The sequence below is a fragment of the Borostomias antarcticus genome (assembly GCF_949987555.1).
Source record: "Borostomias antarcticus genome assembly, chromosome: 24".
NCBI lineage: Eukaryota > Metazoa > Chordata > Actinopteri > Stomiiformes > Stomiidae > Borostomias > Borostomias antarcticus.
Window position 1 is genome coordinate 6,976,615 of NC_140257.1, and position 16,030 is coordinate 6,992,644.

A 16,030-nucleotide genomic window follows, 5' to 3' on the forward strand; every position below is an offset into this window, starting at 1 on the left:
CATGAACATTTGAGCTGCACATTCGAAAAATCGATGTGCTCCACAATTCTAGGAACTGACCCAAGCCTTCCGAAGCAAGCCTATATTCCCCATGGTGTTGGACTCCAGCTTGTTGGTGTTCATCTCCAGACTGAGCTCCTGCAAGGCCTTGGAAAGATGGTCCGGCTGGTTCTGGTCCCCGCTGGTCTTCTCCAGGGCCTCGCTGGCGGGGTAGTGGTTATCTGGCACAAGGATAGACATCCCGTAGCCAAGGTTGTCATGGATGTGGTTGTCTGTCATCTTGAGTTGGGGCTTGGGAAGAACCTGTTAAAGGAACGCATTGTTCAATGTCACTCACTGATCTACACTCGTTTGTTTGTTTGTACTTTGATCCATGTGTGATGAGTGAGTACTGGAACATGTACTCTGATTCTCTGAACATAGAATAGTACGAGTCTGTTAGTTAAAACTTAACCCATGAAAATGGAGGTAAAAAGGCAAGGCCTGGTTCTGAAGTACCTTGAGATTGACGGCACCCTGAGGGCCTTTGGCCGCCTGGTTGCTGCAGTGATGGATTTGGTTCCCGTGCAGCTCTGCAATACTCCCGGGGAACAGCTCCACACCTGGCCCCTAATCACAGCACGTCATGTAGGAAATGTCTCAGTAGTGGCATGAATCTAAAATAGTTCTATGAACTTGTATCTGTCCCATCTACAGGTCCGTTTCAAATGTGCAGTAGTCCAGCCTCTTAAGAAACCACATCTGGACATTTCAGCACTGAGATAGCTCTTCTAAATGTAGTTTTTGATGTATAGCTAAAAGCAGACTGGTGAAAGCTCCAGCCTCGCCCTTCTGGATCACAGTTATTTTAAAGATATTTTTATGGCATTTCTGCTTCATTAGATAGGACAGCGGAGATTTTAGACATGTTGGAGAGCGAGAGGAGGGAGGACATCTAGCACATGGCCCGGGCCAGATTCAAGTCTTTACCGCTCAGTGCAGCTTTTGATACAGTTGACCACTCTATCCTAATGACAGACTTCAAAACTGGGTTGGCATCTCTGGAACTGCACTGAATTGTTTGTCATACTTATTGAACAAAACTTTCTCAGTCTCTACACTGTAGGTGGTGATGTGTCATCATCAATGACAACATGGTTTTCCTCATGGTTCCATCCTTGGGCCTATTTTGTTCTCTATATATATGTTACCTCTCTGCCAAATTATTCAATGACACAATATCTGTTAAACCAAACGACATGAACAAAATAGCTGTTTTGCAAGACTGGTTAACTGCTGTTAAAAGCTGGATACCTCAAAATTTCCTCTGATAAAGCTGACGTTCTGAGTCTGGGACCAAAGCATGTATATAATAAAATCCAGTCCAATCTTGGGAGTAATTTTTGATACACATCTTCATCTTGAAGAACACACCAAGAAAGTAGTTCAATCTTGCTTTTTCCAACTTGGCAACCTTTTGAAAATCTGATCATTATCATCGTTATCAGCTGATCTATATAGTAATTCATGCTTTTATTTCATCAAGACTTGATAACTGCCTACAATTTGTTCAAAGTTCAGCAGCTAAACTTCACAAGAACCAATAAGAGAAGTCATATTACCCCTATCTTAGCCTCCCTTTATTGTCTTCCAATTAATTGTAGAATCAATGTTGAGATTATTTTAATTACTTATAAAATCTGTTCTTATTAAAATCTGTTCTGGAGTCCAAGTTAAAATCCACAGGTGATCAAGCGTTTTCTGAGAGAGCGTCTCGGCTCTGGAACAGTCTGACAGAAAACATTAGACCAGCTGATTCTTTATCCTCCATTAAATCTCTTCTGAAAGCTTATTTTTATAGACTTGCATTTAATTAGTATCATCACCATTTCCCCTGCATATTATTTGTTTTACTTACTGTATTCATTTAGTACCTTCTGTACTTTTATTACTGTCTTAGTTAATCTACAGTTGTTATTGTGTAATTTTATGTCATGTTTATCTTATGTGAGCATGTTGTACTACATTATTTGAAAGGTGCTATATCAATAAAACTGTCTAATATATATTACACATAACATTGCATCAGATGTGGGCGAGTCCCTGGCAGAGGCATCTCTACCTGGGCTCCTGAGATCTCGCAGTTCCTCATGATCAGAGACGCTCCGGTCAGGACGCACACTCCCGCGCCCTCACACTTCAGCACACAGTTCTCCAGGGTCATCTGCCCCGACTCCACCACCACTATGCCGTCGCAGGCCCCCTGCTGCAGCAGAGTCACGTTGGAGAAGGTCACCTTCGAGGCCTTGGAGGCCACAAAGTTGTCCTGAGACGGGACAGGGACGAACACCACCTCCTGCCTTTCTCCTTCACCTGTCGAGTAAGGGGAACCACACTGAATCCAGGAATGCTTCCATGTCACACTCATTCTCGCTCAGGTCTTGCCACAGGCTTGTCTTTTCTTATAGCATGTTAAAGGGAGAGTTGACTTCAAAACCTTATTAAACAGATGTCTAATAATATGTCTGATATCAGAGTACTGTACATTACCCTTTGCATAAGTTGTGTAGATTCAGATATTTGCCTCAAATTAATTTGAAAGCGCTCCTCTGCCATCGAAATAGGGCAAGGCATAATATACAGTAAGTAAATTCATAGGATTCATATTGATATAAGTTTACCTGGCTGGATCGATGACTGATTTAGGAGTGTATTAACCATTGAATAATGTCAATGATGTTTTTTGGTTTAAAAAAACATCTTACCCTTAATGATGATGTCATCAGTGAGGGACGTCAGTGCGACGGCCTGGTACTCTCCAGGGAACACCACCACCGTGTCTCCAGAGAAGCAGGAGTCCAGAGCTGCTGACAGACTGTCATGCTGCTGGATCAGTGTGTCTGAGGAGAAATTCTTGATCTGTTCACACAGAAAGAGAGTGTAAAAATTATACATTTTTAATCAGATATTGTGGATATAATACCCAAAAATGCATCTTGAGTGCAAAACTCATGTTTACTTTTTCTACATGGTTTGTACATAAGGTAAAACAAAAGGTATCGCTTTACACCAGCGCCAGCAGACCAACCATATCTGTTGTCATCATCAGGGCCACGATGTGTGTCACAGGTCTTCCAGACGCCCGATATCCCCTTCTGCGCTTGTATATCCTCGGATAGAAACGCCCATGGCTCCAACATGGATTCAACATTTGGATACAATAGGTTAGTATGTAGCTGATGTTAGAAATTACCTGAGAAAATAGGACGACTGACAGAACAGCTGCATAGTTCCGTTTATTGAACAGTGACTGGATGTTTCAGAGAGCTAAGACCACAAGGTGTTTGGTGAAAGACCGTTTATACAGTACCTCAAGCCATAATGCCATTGGCTCTATTACATGTGCAGCACATGCCCCTAGAGACCTGGGGGTGAATCTGGTTGCCCCTCCGCCCCATAGTCTATGATCCTCTGGTCGAAAAAACAAAGTAGGATGGAAAAATAAAAGTTTTTCTACCTGAGTAGCATGTCTTCCCAGAATTTGAGGAGTCCGCTGAGCATCATCATCTCGTAGTACATCTTCCAGCACTCCACGGCCTCTCCAGGCAGGGCCTCCCCGCGGATGTTGGACTGGAACTTTGTCAGCTCCAGCCGCTTGCTCCGATAGTCATCCAACGTTTTCCGGTAGCGCTCACTGATTGAACCAGGAATGGTGCCATCCTGGATATGGTAATACCTGATAAAATACATACACAGCATAGGCCCACAATAAAGTACAAAATAAAAATCATTTTTATCAGTTTTACTCTGATATGGTATTGCAATGGGGGGGACAAAATCACATGGAAAAGTGTCAGTATTGTAAATGACTATGGTCACCAGTGTACGAAAGAGACAGAGATGTTGTAATGTGTGGTAAACATTGTAAACATTGCTCCTTACAGCTGTATGCGTTTCTCAATGAGCCCTGCATACTCATCATATGCCTCATCATCATCCCATTCTCTCCAGAGAACATCGTAGAAAAACCTGTAGAGACATTAGCTTTGAAATCCAACCAGCACAAATCCTCTCGGTCAGCTGTCTGCAGCTCAGGTGTGTGAAAGAGTGTTACTTGAGACTTCAGACCTGATGGTGCATGCAATGAAGATGAATCTGACAACCAACATTGTAAATTCAATATTCAATGTATTAATATTCTCATTATTCACCTTGCGTGTTCCAGAGACACTGCAACGCTATCTACATAAGCTCCCTGCCCTTGTATAGGATACACATCCAAGATTGCCACGGAGTAGTCATGTTCCCTCAAAACTTCTTCAACCAGCTCTCTGGGCAAGTTGGCAATATTTGAGGAAAAGGGCTCAGCCACAGAGACAGACACTCGGGGCAGGGTCTTTCCTTCACATGGTACACATTTAACCTAGAGAGAACGTTAAGGTCAATAGTAGGAACAGTTAGAAGTGATATGTTCAAATTTGCTATATTTCAGTTAGTGACATACGTTTTACTCTCTGCTACATCATCAAGACATTTCCATTAGTCATATAAAGTTAAGCAGGGAGTTGTTTGTCTATCATCTTCCCCAATTGACAATAGCAGAATTATAATGTATATTTACTGCTTTAGCAAAGGTACCTCCACAAGCACACCCACGAAGGGCAGGTCCCCAATATCGCAGTTTTCCAACAAGATCTCTGGAGCAGTTTCCCAGACTGCGATCCAAGAGGCTTTACAGGCAAGTTTTTGTAAAATGTAGGAGCAGATGGTTTCATCCGCGTCTTCTGCCTGTGTGGGGACCAAGGTTATTATAGTTAACGAAAACTAGCTAAAAAACTAAAACTAGGTGTGAAAAAACATTTTAGTTAACTGAAATAAAAATAAAAACTAGACTTTACTAAAAAACTAACTAACTAAAACTGTATTGTGTGTTTACAAAACTAACTAAAATAAACTACAATTATTGAGAAAATGTCCTTAGTTTTAGTCTTTTTCATTTCATACATAAGCCTAGTATTTTGGGTGGATATGAAATCTATCCTCCATGTTCTTTAGCTGTGGCCCTGCGCAGAAGTAACCTGACGTGGTCCAGATGGTTTGTTTCACAGAGTGAAACAACGTGATCTCGCGAGATCAGGATGGTCTCACGAGGCTAGCGCAGAAGAATAAAAAACTAAAACTAATACTGAAACTAATAAAAACTAAACTAAAACTAAGCATTTTCAAAAAATAAAAACGAAACGAAACTAGCAAACCTGCTTTAAAACTAATCAAAACTAAACTGAAATTGAAAACAAAAAGTTAAAACGATATAAAAATAAACACTAATGAAAAAAGCAAAACTATTATAACCTTGGTGGGGACGTTAGGTAGTGCTAACATTAGCTAGCTAACGGCCAAGAAACAAGCTTTTGACATTACACATTACCTGCTAAGCACTAACTTTACCAAATATAAAGCTGTCTATGAACATAGTTGCTATCTAAATTACTAAATAATCTAGCTAACGTTATGTAGCATTTTTGCAAGCCTGTTAGCTCCGCTAGCCTTACCGAACTTGACTGGCCGATCATCTGATCGCAGATCAGGGCAACTCGCTCATCATACGTGTACACTTTATTAGAGACGATGATTTGTGGTAAGATGCTGGCATATTCCTCGTCATCTGTGTCTTCGCCATCAGGATTGGGGGTTAGTAGTTTCTTTCCCGTTGGAAGTGTCATCTTCCTGACGGTTTGCGGAGTAACAGCAGCTGGTTGTGCTCCTTGGTCCACGGTCGTCTCCTCCTCTTTCGGGCCCGGCTCCTCCACGGTCGGGCTGGTTGATGGAGCCGTTAGATCAGTAGGGTCGGTCCCTTTGTGCTGGGCTGCTTCTTCACTGATACAACCTTCACTTTGAGCTGAAGTCGCCATTGTCGAAGCTTTATCTGCCGACTAAGCGTCAACCGTAGCTAGCGGGCGTTATTATCGTAGCTAGTTAAACTAGTTCAAATATGGCTGAAAAAATAACGAACGCAAAACAAGCTGCTTTTGTTGCACGAGCCCTCATCAGGATTTTGAAAATTGAGCGGGAAAGAATTATGGTGCGTTCGTTTATAACTGGGAGGTGGCAAATTGCGACTTGCTACTAGGAATGATTAAATAAAACACCTCATGAACTCGCACTTCCTCGTCGCAAATTCGGATATGTTTCTCAGCCCCCAGTTACTCGAATGCACTAGATATAACTAGGTAACTGTGATATAATGGTATATAGATATAACTAACTGTGATATAATGGTATATAGATATAACTAACTGTGATATAATGGTATATAGCTCGAATGCACACAGGTCGGAAGTAGGTATTTTGCCACTTGCGACTTGCCACATCCGACCACAAACGAATGCACCATTAAGACGGACATCTATTGGCTCTCTCTATCACCACAATTTCTCTGGCAACTAATCGTGTTTAGTCATAGAGCTAGTTATCAAAGAAACAAGTGCTTGCTTTATTTCCTCCGTGGGCACAGTACACAGCAATAAGCTACTTAAAATCAGATCCTTTTGTCTATCAGTAAATCAGATCCTTTGTCTATCAGTAAATCAGATCCTTTGTCTATCAGTAGACAATCAGGTTTTGAACTGGATGTGAACAAAAGGCTTACCCTGTGGTCCCCCAGGCCGACAGAATAATACAATAAAACGTGAAAGGGTATGAATGGGGGGGTTCTTGTGGCATTCTTGGAGGTGGCAGTTGTTTTGGGGTCATTCCTATGTTCCCCAGTTCTATGTTCCCAGGGGCCTGTGTTCCCCAGCTCTGTTCCCAGGGTCATATGTTCCCCAGTTCAATAGTAGCCTAAGTAAACTTTTCAAAATGTTTTATATTGTCAGGGATTCATTTGACTCCTGCCTACACATGGATGGTGTTTTGTGTCCAGCATAGAGGCGCGCGGGCAGCGAGCATTGAGCAATTCCTCTGCCCGCCCGCGAGCCTCTAGGCCAGTGGTTCTCAAGCTTTTCAGTCTCAGGGCACCCCTCTACATATTTTTTTTTCATCCACGGCACCCCTAAATTACATGCTTAGGTAGCAATCATTGTAAAGCCTCAGTTTGGGCCGTTTTGCTGCTCCTGACTGAACAGGCACAGCTTCCGATTTACAGTTTAAAGTTTCTGAATGGGTGCAACGTTATTTTTTCTCTTAAGAAACATACATATTTCCCTGTCATCTGACTAGCCTCTGACATCTGCTGACAGGCAATGTTAGTGAGCTCGTTTACAATAACCAAAAGTAGTGCATATCCATTTTTTGTCAGCTACCAAATAAAACCAGAGAATATCTGGTTCGGTTTGAACTGATTGAAAATAATTTTGTACTTGACATTGAAACTGATATAAAATCATTTTATAAGTGGCACTGGTAAATTCCAAATATTATCAAGGGATTCCGCAGCACCCCTGGATTCACGTCACAACACCCATGGGTGCCGTGGCGCCCACTTTGAGAAACCCTGTTCTAGGCATTGTTGCTAACTCCTCTGTAAGGAAAGTAGCTGTTGTCTCTCCCAAAAGTGTCATCATCAGGTCGTCCTCACGAGTTTGACAGCGAAGTCTCCAGCTTGCTGGCTGGGAGTTCATGATGTCTGTGGCAGTGGCCAGCAAGTTTCATCCTCCTGGATGCCACTTTCTCACTCAGACAACACTAGAAAAAAAGTAGCTGATGATGTAATCAATTAATTTGCATAATATGAAATTCGGAAAGTGGCAAAATGAATACAAAAGGCTGACCAGGTAATTACTAACTATTTACATATTTACAAACATATTCCAAATGCTGCAAAACTCGTATCAGGCAGCCTGTGCTCATAGCAAGCCTCTCCAAACATTCTCAGACCATATGGGACAAGCGTCTGCAAGGGCATCCAATTTCTACGTTTGTTTTTGACCACACTCATCTGAAAACCCCTGAAAACCCTCTCAATTTCAGCATTTGATTGTGGCAAGGACAAAACAAACACAGGACCCATGGCAAGCTCCTGAAACGGGTTGATGCCAGCCGCATCCCTGCCATAGCCTACCTCACACTGTATTATTCGGCTCTCGTGAGCTCTGTTGTAACATGAACCGCGGAACGGGATTAGATGCTTTTGCAGAGCTTTGTCAACAAAAGCATTCCCCAAATCACCAGAAGAACTTGCTAGATTTGTCGCTGGTCGCTTTTGAATAATTAATTCGCCAAGGGGGTTGGGAAAGTCGCCAGATATAGCGACAAAGTCACCAAGTTGGCAACACTGCCTCTAGGCGAGTGCCCGGGCAGGGGTATTGCGATATGCAGAGCGTGCCCAATCAGTGCTGTCCCAGTTGCTCCACTCCTGGGTCCAACCTACTAAATCTGCCTCACCCCTGTGTCCACGTTGGACACCTGGGTCCACGTTTGAGCTAGGGAACATAGAGCTGGGGAACATAGGACCCTGGGAACATAGAGGTGGGGAACATAGGACCCTGGGAACATAGAGATGGGGAACATAGGACCCTAGGAACATAGAGATGGGGAACATAGGACCCTGGGAACATAGAGATGGGGAACATAGGACCCTGGGAACATAGAGATGGGGAACATAGGATCCTGGGAACATAGAGATGGGGAACATAAGACCCTGGGAAGATAGAGATGGGGAACATAGGACCCTGGGAACATAGAGATGGGGAACATAGGACCCTGGGAACATAGAGATGGGGAACATAGGACCCTGGGAACATAGAGATAGGGAACATAGGACCCTAGGAACATACTAGGTAGGCTCTTGTAGTTAACACCAGTCTCCTCCTCTTACAGTCCCTCTGGTCTTCTGAGGCTGAGTTGGTAACTGCCAGAGGAGACACCTGACCTGGTTGAGCACAGCGTCGTCTGAAGCCTGACCAAACAGAGCCATGAGCAGAGCCACGCCAAGGCCTGAGGCCCGCTCTCCCACGTAGAGGCTATGTCCACATGGACCCAGACACCAGGTCAGCCAAAACCCAGCTGGGAGCCAATGAAGAGGCTTGACCAGGAGCTCTGGGCATTCTCCCGGTCCGTCACAGAGTTCTTCATGTCAGTCACGGCTGAGTCGACCTTGCTGAAGTGCAGATCTGGGCAGTAAACCAGAGGATGAGCCAGGTCTCCGCTGCCGCGGCCAGTACACCGACAAGCAGCCTCCCACTGGTCACTGTTGGTCATCACCGCAGCAAGGGACTTCCCTGTGGAGATCCCCTGAGCCCCTGTCAGAGGGGCCATGTCCACGATAATGTCAGCAGAGAGATCTTTGCTGGTATACACCACGCCATCAGACAACACTAGTCTTCCCTCTGCAATGCATCAGTGTTGTTGATCTCCACGGTCTTTCCAGAATACAGTGTGGATATCATCTGTGTGGCAGTAGCCTGGTAAACCAGACTCATCGCATTTTTTTTAAAGGTTTTCACTATGAGTCTGGACTTTCACCCGCCCACAGCGATTTGAGTTTCCACAGAAAAAGGGGCACCAATCAGACTGCATTTTAACTGCTGTTCTGCTCCCTGATTGGTTCCCGTAGATGATGACGAGAAATACAACAGGAGTCCGCTAGTAGAATGAAGCAACGATTGGCTGAAGGAGTACGTCTGCCAAGGCAAGTAGGCCTACTCCCGGCCAATCAAATCCCTCTGGGCGGCTGAAAGTCCAGACTCATTGTGAAAACGTCAAAAGAAAAGAAGCCTGGTTTACCAGGCTAGTGTGACAGTGGCTCCGACTGCATTTTCTGCCAGGCAGAACATGGCATGGAGATTATCCTTGAAGCCCTGTTTGACAGTGGCTTTGAAAGCTCCTAGGACGGCTGCCGCTTCACAGCAGTCTCTCTTCATCCCTGACATGGCGGTCTTTCCCTTGATGCTAAGGCCGTCAGTGTCGTACACAATACCCATGCAATGGTTTGGGCAGCGCCACCTGGTGTTACGTATAGCACAACACAGCCAGAGCCGGAAGATGCACCGCCGCCTTGCCAGGTCCATTAATCCCTCCAAAGCCCTTCTGTTCCACTTCCTCTCCACGGGAGTAATCCCCAGTGCTGTCCGCGCAGCCTCCATCTCATCCAGAAAGTGATCAGTGTTCATCTCGCTGCGGGGTGTGTCCACAATCTGAGCCGCTAGTCTCACTCCGGTGTGGTGAGGTCCAGAGGACCATTGGTCTTGGTCCAAAATGACAAACTCAACAATGACCTGCTTCTCATCCCTACGCGAGGATGTGGAGCGAGGGGAGAAGATGGGGAGGGCTAGGACGACCGCGCAGGCTGAGACAAACGCATCAGACAGCTCACACACAATCAGGAGGCAGCGGGCGGTCCCTCCAGACAGATGAGGATGGAAGTGTGCAGAGGAGGGGCTGTTGTGTCTGCGACCCCTGGGGGTGAAGCTGCCACCACAGCATGGCTTAGGTGCAGAGGGCATCTGTCCATGGGGTTGGGGTTCAAAGCACTGAGAGCAGCCTGCCAGACCTCTTTTTTGACAACTGGTTGCAGTTTCCCTTAACTTGAGTCCAGTTGACTTGCTGCAGGATATATGTTGACCAACAATAAGGACAGGGTGGATCTGGGCTGCAGAGTTCCTGGCAGAAGCCTTGAACTCCTTTGCGCATAAACCTGCACTGCTTACTTCACCACCTGAGTGTGATTTTTCTGCACTATTTTGCTAGCATCATACAAAAATGCTTACCCAGGCTATCAAATCAGCCACAGTATCGTTACTCACTGAGGATCGAGCAGCTTTATTGCCGCAATATAGGGCTGCATGATATATATATATATATATACAGTATACAGGTATATAGTGATTAATTTGGTATAATTGTATGATTTGTGATTAGTGTGAACTATGAATGATAATTTAAGCATCACAATTTTCATTTTCACTGAAACTATTAAAATCATGATGATGTAACCTTTTGTGGGGTCTACAGGCCTACCAAAGAAACAAGTTCTAGAGGTCAAGATCTGTAGACCAGGTCATCTCTGCAGCACTACTTCGTTTATAATGATGTTTTCCGGATTCAAGATCTGTTTTGACTACTCAGGGCCCCAGTAGGGAGGGGGGGGGACTGACTACCCAGGGCCCCAGTACGGAGGGGGGGGGGGGACTGACTACCCAGGGCCCCAGTACGGAGGGGGCCCTTGAAAATCCTGGAATTTGTTAGGATCAACAAGGCTGCCAAGTTGTTAATGTATAGGGCCCAGAATTTTGTGGAACGCCCCTCCCAATACCACTCCTAGGCCTATGTAAAGATCATTTGGAGCAAATGTTATAAGGGGAATTTCTAGCTAGACTACATCTAATGTTCTATTCTTGTTCTCTCGCACCAGACTCTGCTCCACAGAGTAACGTTATATTTAACCATGACCTTTAACCCCTCTGCGCACAGCAACATTATCTGCTCCAGTTCAGTGTTTCTCCCTCCATTACATAGCTGGCAGAGTATTCTACCTTCACGGCTCGGTTGTCCCTTGATAGCCTACCAGTTTTACTGAAATTGCTCAGCTTGCTTGACCTTACTTTAACTGACCTAAAGTTCAAAGGTGTTGCGTCATATAGCCTTCTAAGTTAAAGTAGACTAACTGGTAAAATATGCCATCATCTACAAAAATATATTTATTTCGCACCAAACGTTTGACTTGTTCTTGATTCAGTCCTTGAGGGCCAACTTGGTAAACTGTCCATTGACGGAGGCTCCGCAAATTCTATGATAGTGCGCCCGCCTGGGTCGATAGGCTCTGTGCACCAGCTCCACTACTTCCTGAAAGTCACTTGGCATCTTTATTTCCAGTTTATGATTGGATTAAGTGATTAATCAGGTGTGCGGCAGACCCAGCGCACACCTGATTAATCACTTAATCCAATCATATAGGACAGGAAATAAAGATGCCAAGTGACTTTCAGGAAGTAGTGGAGCTGGTGCACAGAGCCTATTCTCGGGCCTCCATACGAACCTTTACACAATCGGCACATGACCCCAAGTATCCTTCACGCGGAAGTCGACGTAGGACTCGCCCCCCTCCCCCCCCCCCCCTCCCCTAAACCTTGACTTGCGCAGTAGCTGCTAGGGTGTAGTCGGATATAGTTCTTTTCCTTCTAAAGTTTCTCCATGGCGGTGGACACAAAGCACTGAGACCGTGGACGTTTGCGAAGCAGAAAGAGGGGTGCGAGAGAGCAAGGAGAAGACTTTGGGACAGAACGAATGCGTTTGGAAAGGAGAAGCGAGTGAAAGAGTTTTCCGTATGGTTTGACTTGTTTCATCCAGAACGCGGTAACGGGTTAGTTACCACAACGTTGAAAGTTTGAAGGTGCTGGGGGATTCGTGTAGCTTTAGCTGAAGATCACTTTTGGTCAAAAGAGCAACTAAGAATGCGGTCGTTTATTCAAGTTTTGTTCTCATTGACTTGTTTGGCTGTTTGCAGCCACGGTGCTATGGATGAATGCACTGATGATTCGGGTCGGCCTCAGCGGTGCATGCCAGAGTTTGTCAATGCTGCTTTCGATGTCACCGTGGTCGCGTCCAATACTTGTGGATCTCCACCAGAAGAGTACTGCGTCCAGACCGGGGTGACCGGGGTCACCAAGTCATGCCACATCTGCGATGCCCGGAATTACAGCCTCCACCACAGTGCTGGGTATCTCACCGATTACAACAACCCACAGAACACGACCTGGTGGCAAAGCCAGACCATGTTAGCTGGCATCCAATACCCCAACTCCATCAACCTAACTCTTCATCTGGGTACGTAACGTTACTGCATTCACAATGTGGAGCATACGAGGCTCGATACGCAATGAACACATCGATTAGGATTGACTGGTTTAGTGCATAGAGTCTAAGAAAAGAAAAGTGGTCAAATGGGTGTTTTCGTTTTCAAGTTTTCAGACTACCTTTTTATTCCAGTCACCAGTCACATACATGTAAACCAGACCCACGGTCGGCTATTCTGATGTGGGTGATTCTTTTGGTCTTTGCCAGAGGAGGGGAACGAGATTTTCAGCAAAGTAGCAAAAGGACAGGTGATGTGGTCGAGCTGCGGGCACAGATTGTTGACTATCTCCGAGTATTTCTTTCCCTGGGAGAAAATAATGTGCTGTGTGATTCACACATGACCCACGAGCTACTGGCAGTTTGCTGTGGTGCTCGGACAGTCTGGCAGGTGAAACAGTGTATGTAAAGTTCATCTAGGTGGTCATACTCAAACGTAGGCCTTTAAGTGTAGCCTAGCCTTTGCAATAGGCCATTGGTATGGGAACATGTCATTCACACTTCCAGTTTTTCCATAACGTTGAAAAGTATAAACTCTTCAGCATTATAAAATAGTCTTCACCGAGCACCACTGTTTTAATAGTGCTGGACATTCCTGAGTGAGTTAGTCATAGGCTATGTCTCCATGTAACTAGCAAGTAGGCTAAGCCATCTTTCTAGTCTTAAAGTAACAAACTGTATACATAGGCTATACATAGTCTGGAATTAACCATTTCATATCTAAACATACTTGTTACTGGCACCTTTCTGCTATGTAAGATCTAGGCAAAGTAACGCATTCAGTGATATCTTAGTTTAGGTTGAAACATTTGCATTACTGAGTCAGTGTCTTTGTTCTCTGTCTGAAAGGTAGGTCACTCAGGGCCCCCCAAAAGTGCAAGCATATTTGTATAGCCTACTTATTAATACTACAAATCTGACATGTAAGACTGGTTTTGCTTTGTAGTTTTACTAATTACAGGCATTGCTTAACGTGTGTGTTCATCTATCAGATCCAGAAGCCCGAGTGTAGCCTAAATCTTGAGTTTGATAAAAAATATAAAGCAAATTCTTGAACTTTCAACTGTCCTCCTCGTGTGGAAAGGTTGTTGAAGTGCTGCATGGTTCAGAGTCCCAGGGACACACAAAGGCCGGTAGTCTAGACGGGGAAGAACCCCAACCTGTCTCCCATTATCACTCTACAGGCATGGATTCATTCACTGATTGGGTTTTTCACATTTCACGAATCATTGAATGTCTGCTTTCAAGCAAGACGATATTGCGTAGGAGGTGAGTGGGAGTGGGAGAGGATGAGCAGACGAGCACCTTTTCTGCTCGTCAGCAGCTCAAAGTAACAATGGTGGAGATGACCTGCCTTCTCAAGGCTGTCCCCTGCTTGCATTATATCAAGAAAACCTTTGCTATCATTGAGTTTAATTAATATTGTTCTGAATATTTTGTTACTGTAAAATGAGATCTAGTTCAGTCATACTGTTGATGTAGCCTTCTCAAAGCTTTTGTATAACACAGTGTGTGGCTTTAATAGTGTGAAGCACAATGATGCCAATTGCAAGCTTGTGGGTACAATGTGTGCACATGGGCTATATTTGTAATAGGATTTAGGCTTTTGTTGGTATAAATTCAGGGCTCTGATGACTTTCATCTCTGTATGCCCTTGAAGGGCTGGTTTGGGCAAGAAAGAGGCATGCCCCAACTTGACACTACAGTCAATCTCTAAGAAGATGTGCTGGGCTGGCAAGCCTGTTGATGTGGAGACATGAAAGAAAGCCAAAGGAAATAAGAGGGGTGATTGTAGCAGACTCATTGTTGTTAGCATATTCCCAAGCATAGTGCTTCTATTAGACATAAGGGCTTTTCATTATTCTCAATTATTCATTTGATAATACAAGCCCTTTGATCAATGGAAAAGGTCAGGAAAGTTGCAAGGGTTTGCGAATTCTGCAGCTTAGTTTTTCTCCACTCTGTGCTAACGAGGAATGAATATTCATGTGCTGATCTGAGGTTAAGCCCTGAAGTGTCAGTCTTTGAAGAATGTGAACAATGAGGGAGATATCCCCTTGAGGCCTCCATTTCAAGTTTCCTCTGCTTTAAAGGCATTTGTAGAGATTCTCCTGTGGGAAGAAAAGCTGTTTCATAAGTCTCTAATTTTCCTGTAAGAGCACACAGATTGTTTGTAGGCCTAATCATTTTCCAGTAAATACATCCAGTAATTCACCCCAGAGAACACCTGCAGTAGTAATGGCAGCCTACTTCCAGACATACTGAGAACTGAGAGAAGTCACAGGGAAGTTTCTAAATGCAGGTCAGTGACTTCACTGTGACTGTCCATCCATGTTCAGTAGGTCTTTTGCCTCTTTTCCATGGGGATGTTTATTTGAATTCATATGGTTGATACAACACAATTGTGAGACAGTGATGTTCCCAGGCACCACGCTGGTTTTCGGGTGAGGGGAACTCTATCTTCATCACTGAAGCCTGACAATTTTCCCAGAATATGCAGCTTCCAAAGGTTCCTCTATTTTACAGCATCACATTAAAATAGACAGTATGTCTTGAGAGATGTTTTGACGGTCCTTATCTGCGAGTGCTTTCTTTTCCCAGTAATCTGTGACATCGTTTTCTGGCCAAATCATAGCTTGGGCCGGCACACAGGAAGAGGTTTGTCTGTCCCCGGGATGAGATGGAGCACATCAGTGTGGGAAAGGCAGGAGGACTCTTTCTCTGGCCCCTGGGGTGCTTGTCATTTTCCTCGTAGGCTTTCACAAACACCATAAAAGAAGGAGTCTTTTTCTTTTTTTTTTCCGGAGTGGCCAGCTGTTGCAAATTATACCAATCTGAAAGTGGAAGGGGGAACAGGGAATGAGGGCGTCATCTGGTTAAAACCTATTGTTTTACTGTCGGAATGATCTCAGCGTGGGAAACGGGTGTGTTTGACGTCCTAGGTCCTCTGGTGGTCAGGGGTGGCTGTTTGATTCACTATCAAAACCTGCATTACAGGTTAGATACTATTAGTTAAATTAACAAATATTGAGATTTTATTGTTAGGGAATTTGCTAGTTGCTGCCCGATGAATGAGTTATAGTGTCTCATTTTTGCAACAGATGAAAGAAAACATGTTTGGGGCCGGTGATGAGCAGAGGCTTTGGGACTCTTGAGACAAGTCGTTAGTGATGACGGGGTTGATAGAATTGTTTGAAGGGGTTTGTTTTTTGCTTTGTTCTTATTTTCCACAAACAGTATAGAGACTTCAAAGAGGTGCATA

At 44.5% G+C, this 16,030-nt stretch overlaps 2 protein-coding genes and 1 pseudogene across 3 annotated transcripts in view; 1 reads left to right on the plus strand and 2 right to left on the minus strand.

Moving 5' to 3' along the window:
• Nucleotides 1-48: 48 nt before the first annotated feature.
• On the minus strand, nt 49-5,891 carry LOC311325474 (testicular spindle-associated protein SHCBP1L-like; the record flags this gene model as incomplete). The annotated part of the gene is made up of 10 exons (XM_084458191.1): nt 49-303; nt 499-609; nt 2,102-2,352; nt 2,745-2,898; nt 3,068-3,170; nt 3,497-3,715; nt 3,922-4,008; nt 4,191-4,402; nt 4,618-4,767; nt 5,532-5,891. 10 exons carry the CDS (start codon nt 5,889-5,891, stop codon nt 49-51), a joined length of 1,902 nt encoding a protein of 633 aa, XP_084314317.1.
• Nucleotides 5,892-8,399: 2,508 nt separating this feature from the next.
• Nucleotides 8,400-10,876, minus strand: LOC311325475 (putative aminopeptidase NPEPL1; annotated as a pseudogene). The gene is made up of 5 exons: nt 10,868-10,876; nt 9,717-10,598; nt 8,778-9,380; nt 8,579-8,648; nt 8,400-8,431 (listed from the first exon to the last, which is right to left on the minus strand). The product of its transcript is annotated as a putative aminopeptidase NPEPL1 (transcript).
• A 1,324-nt stretch (nt 10,877-12,200) lies between these two features.
• Nucleotides 12,201-16,030, plus strand: part of lamc1 (laminin, gamma 1) — a 47,014-nt gene continuing 43,184 nt past the window's right edge. Inside the window, exon 1 of the mRNA XM_084458369.1 lies at nt 12,201-12,741. Within this exon, the coding sequence (XP_084314495.1) occupies nt 12,369-12,741 (373 nt within the window). The 5' untranslated portion in view covers nt 12,201-12,368. The remainder of the gene's footprint in view (nt 12,742-16,030) is intronic.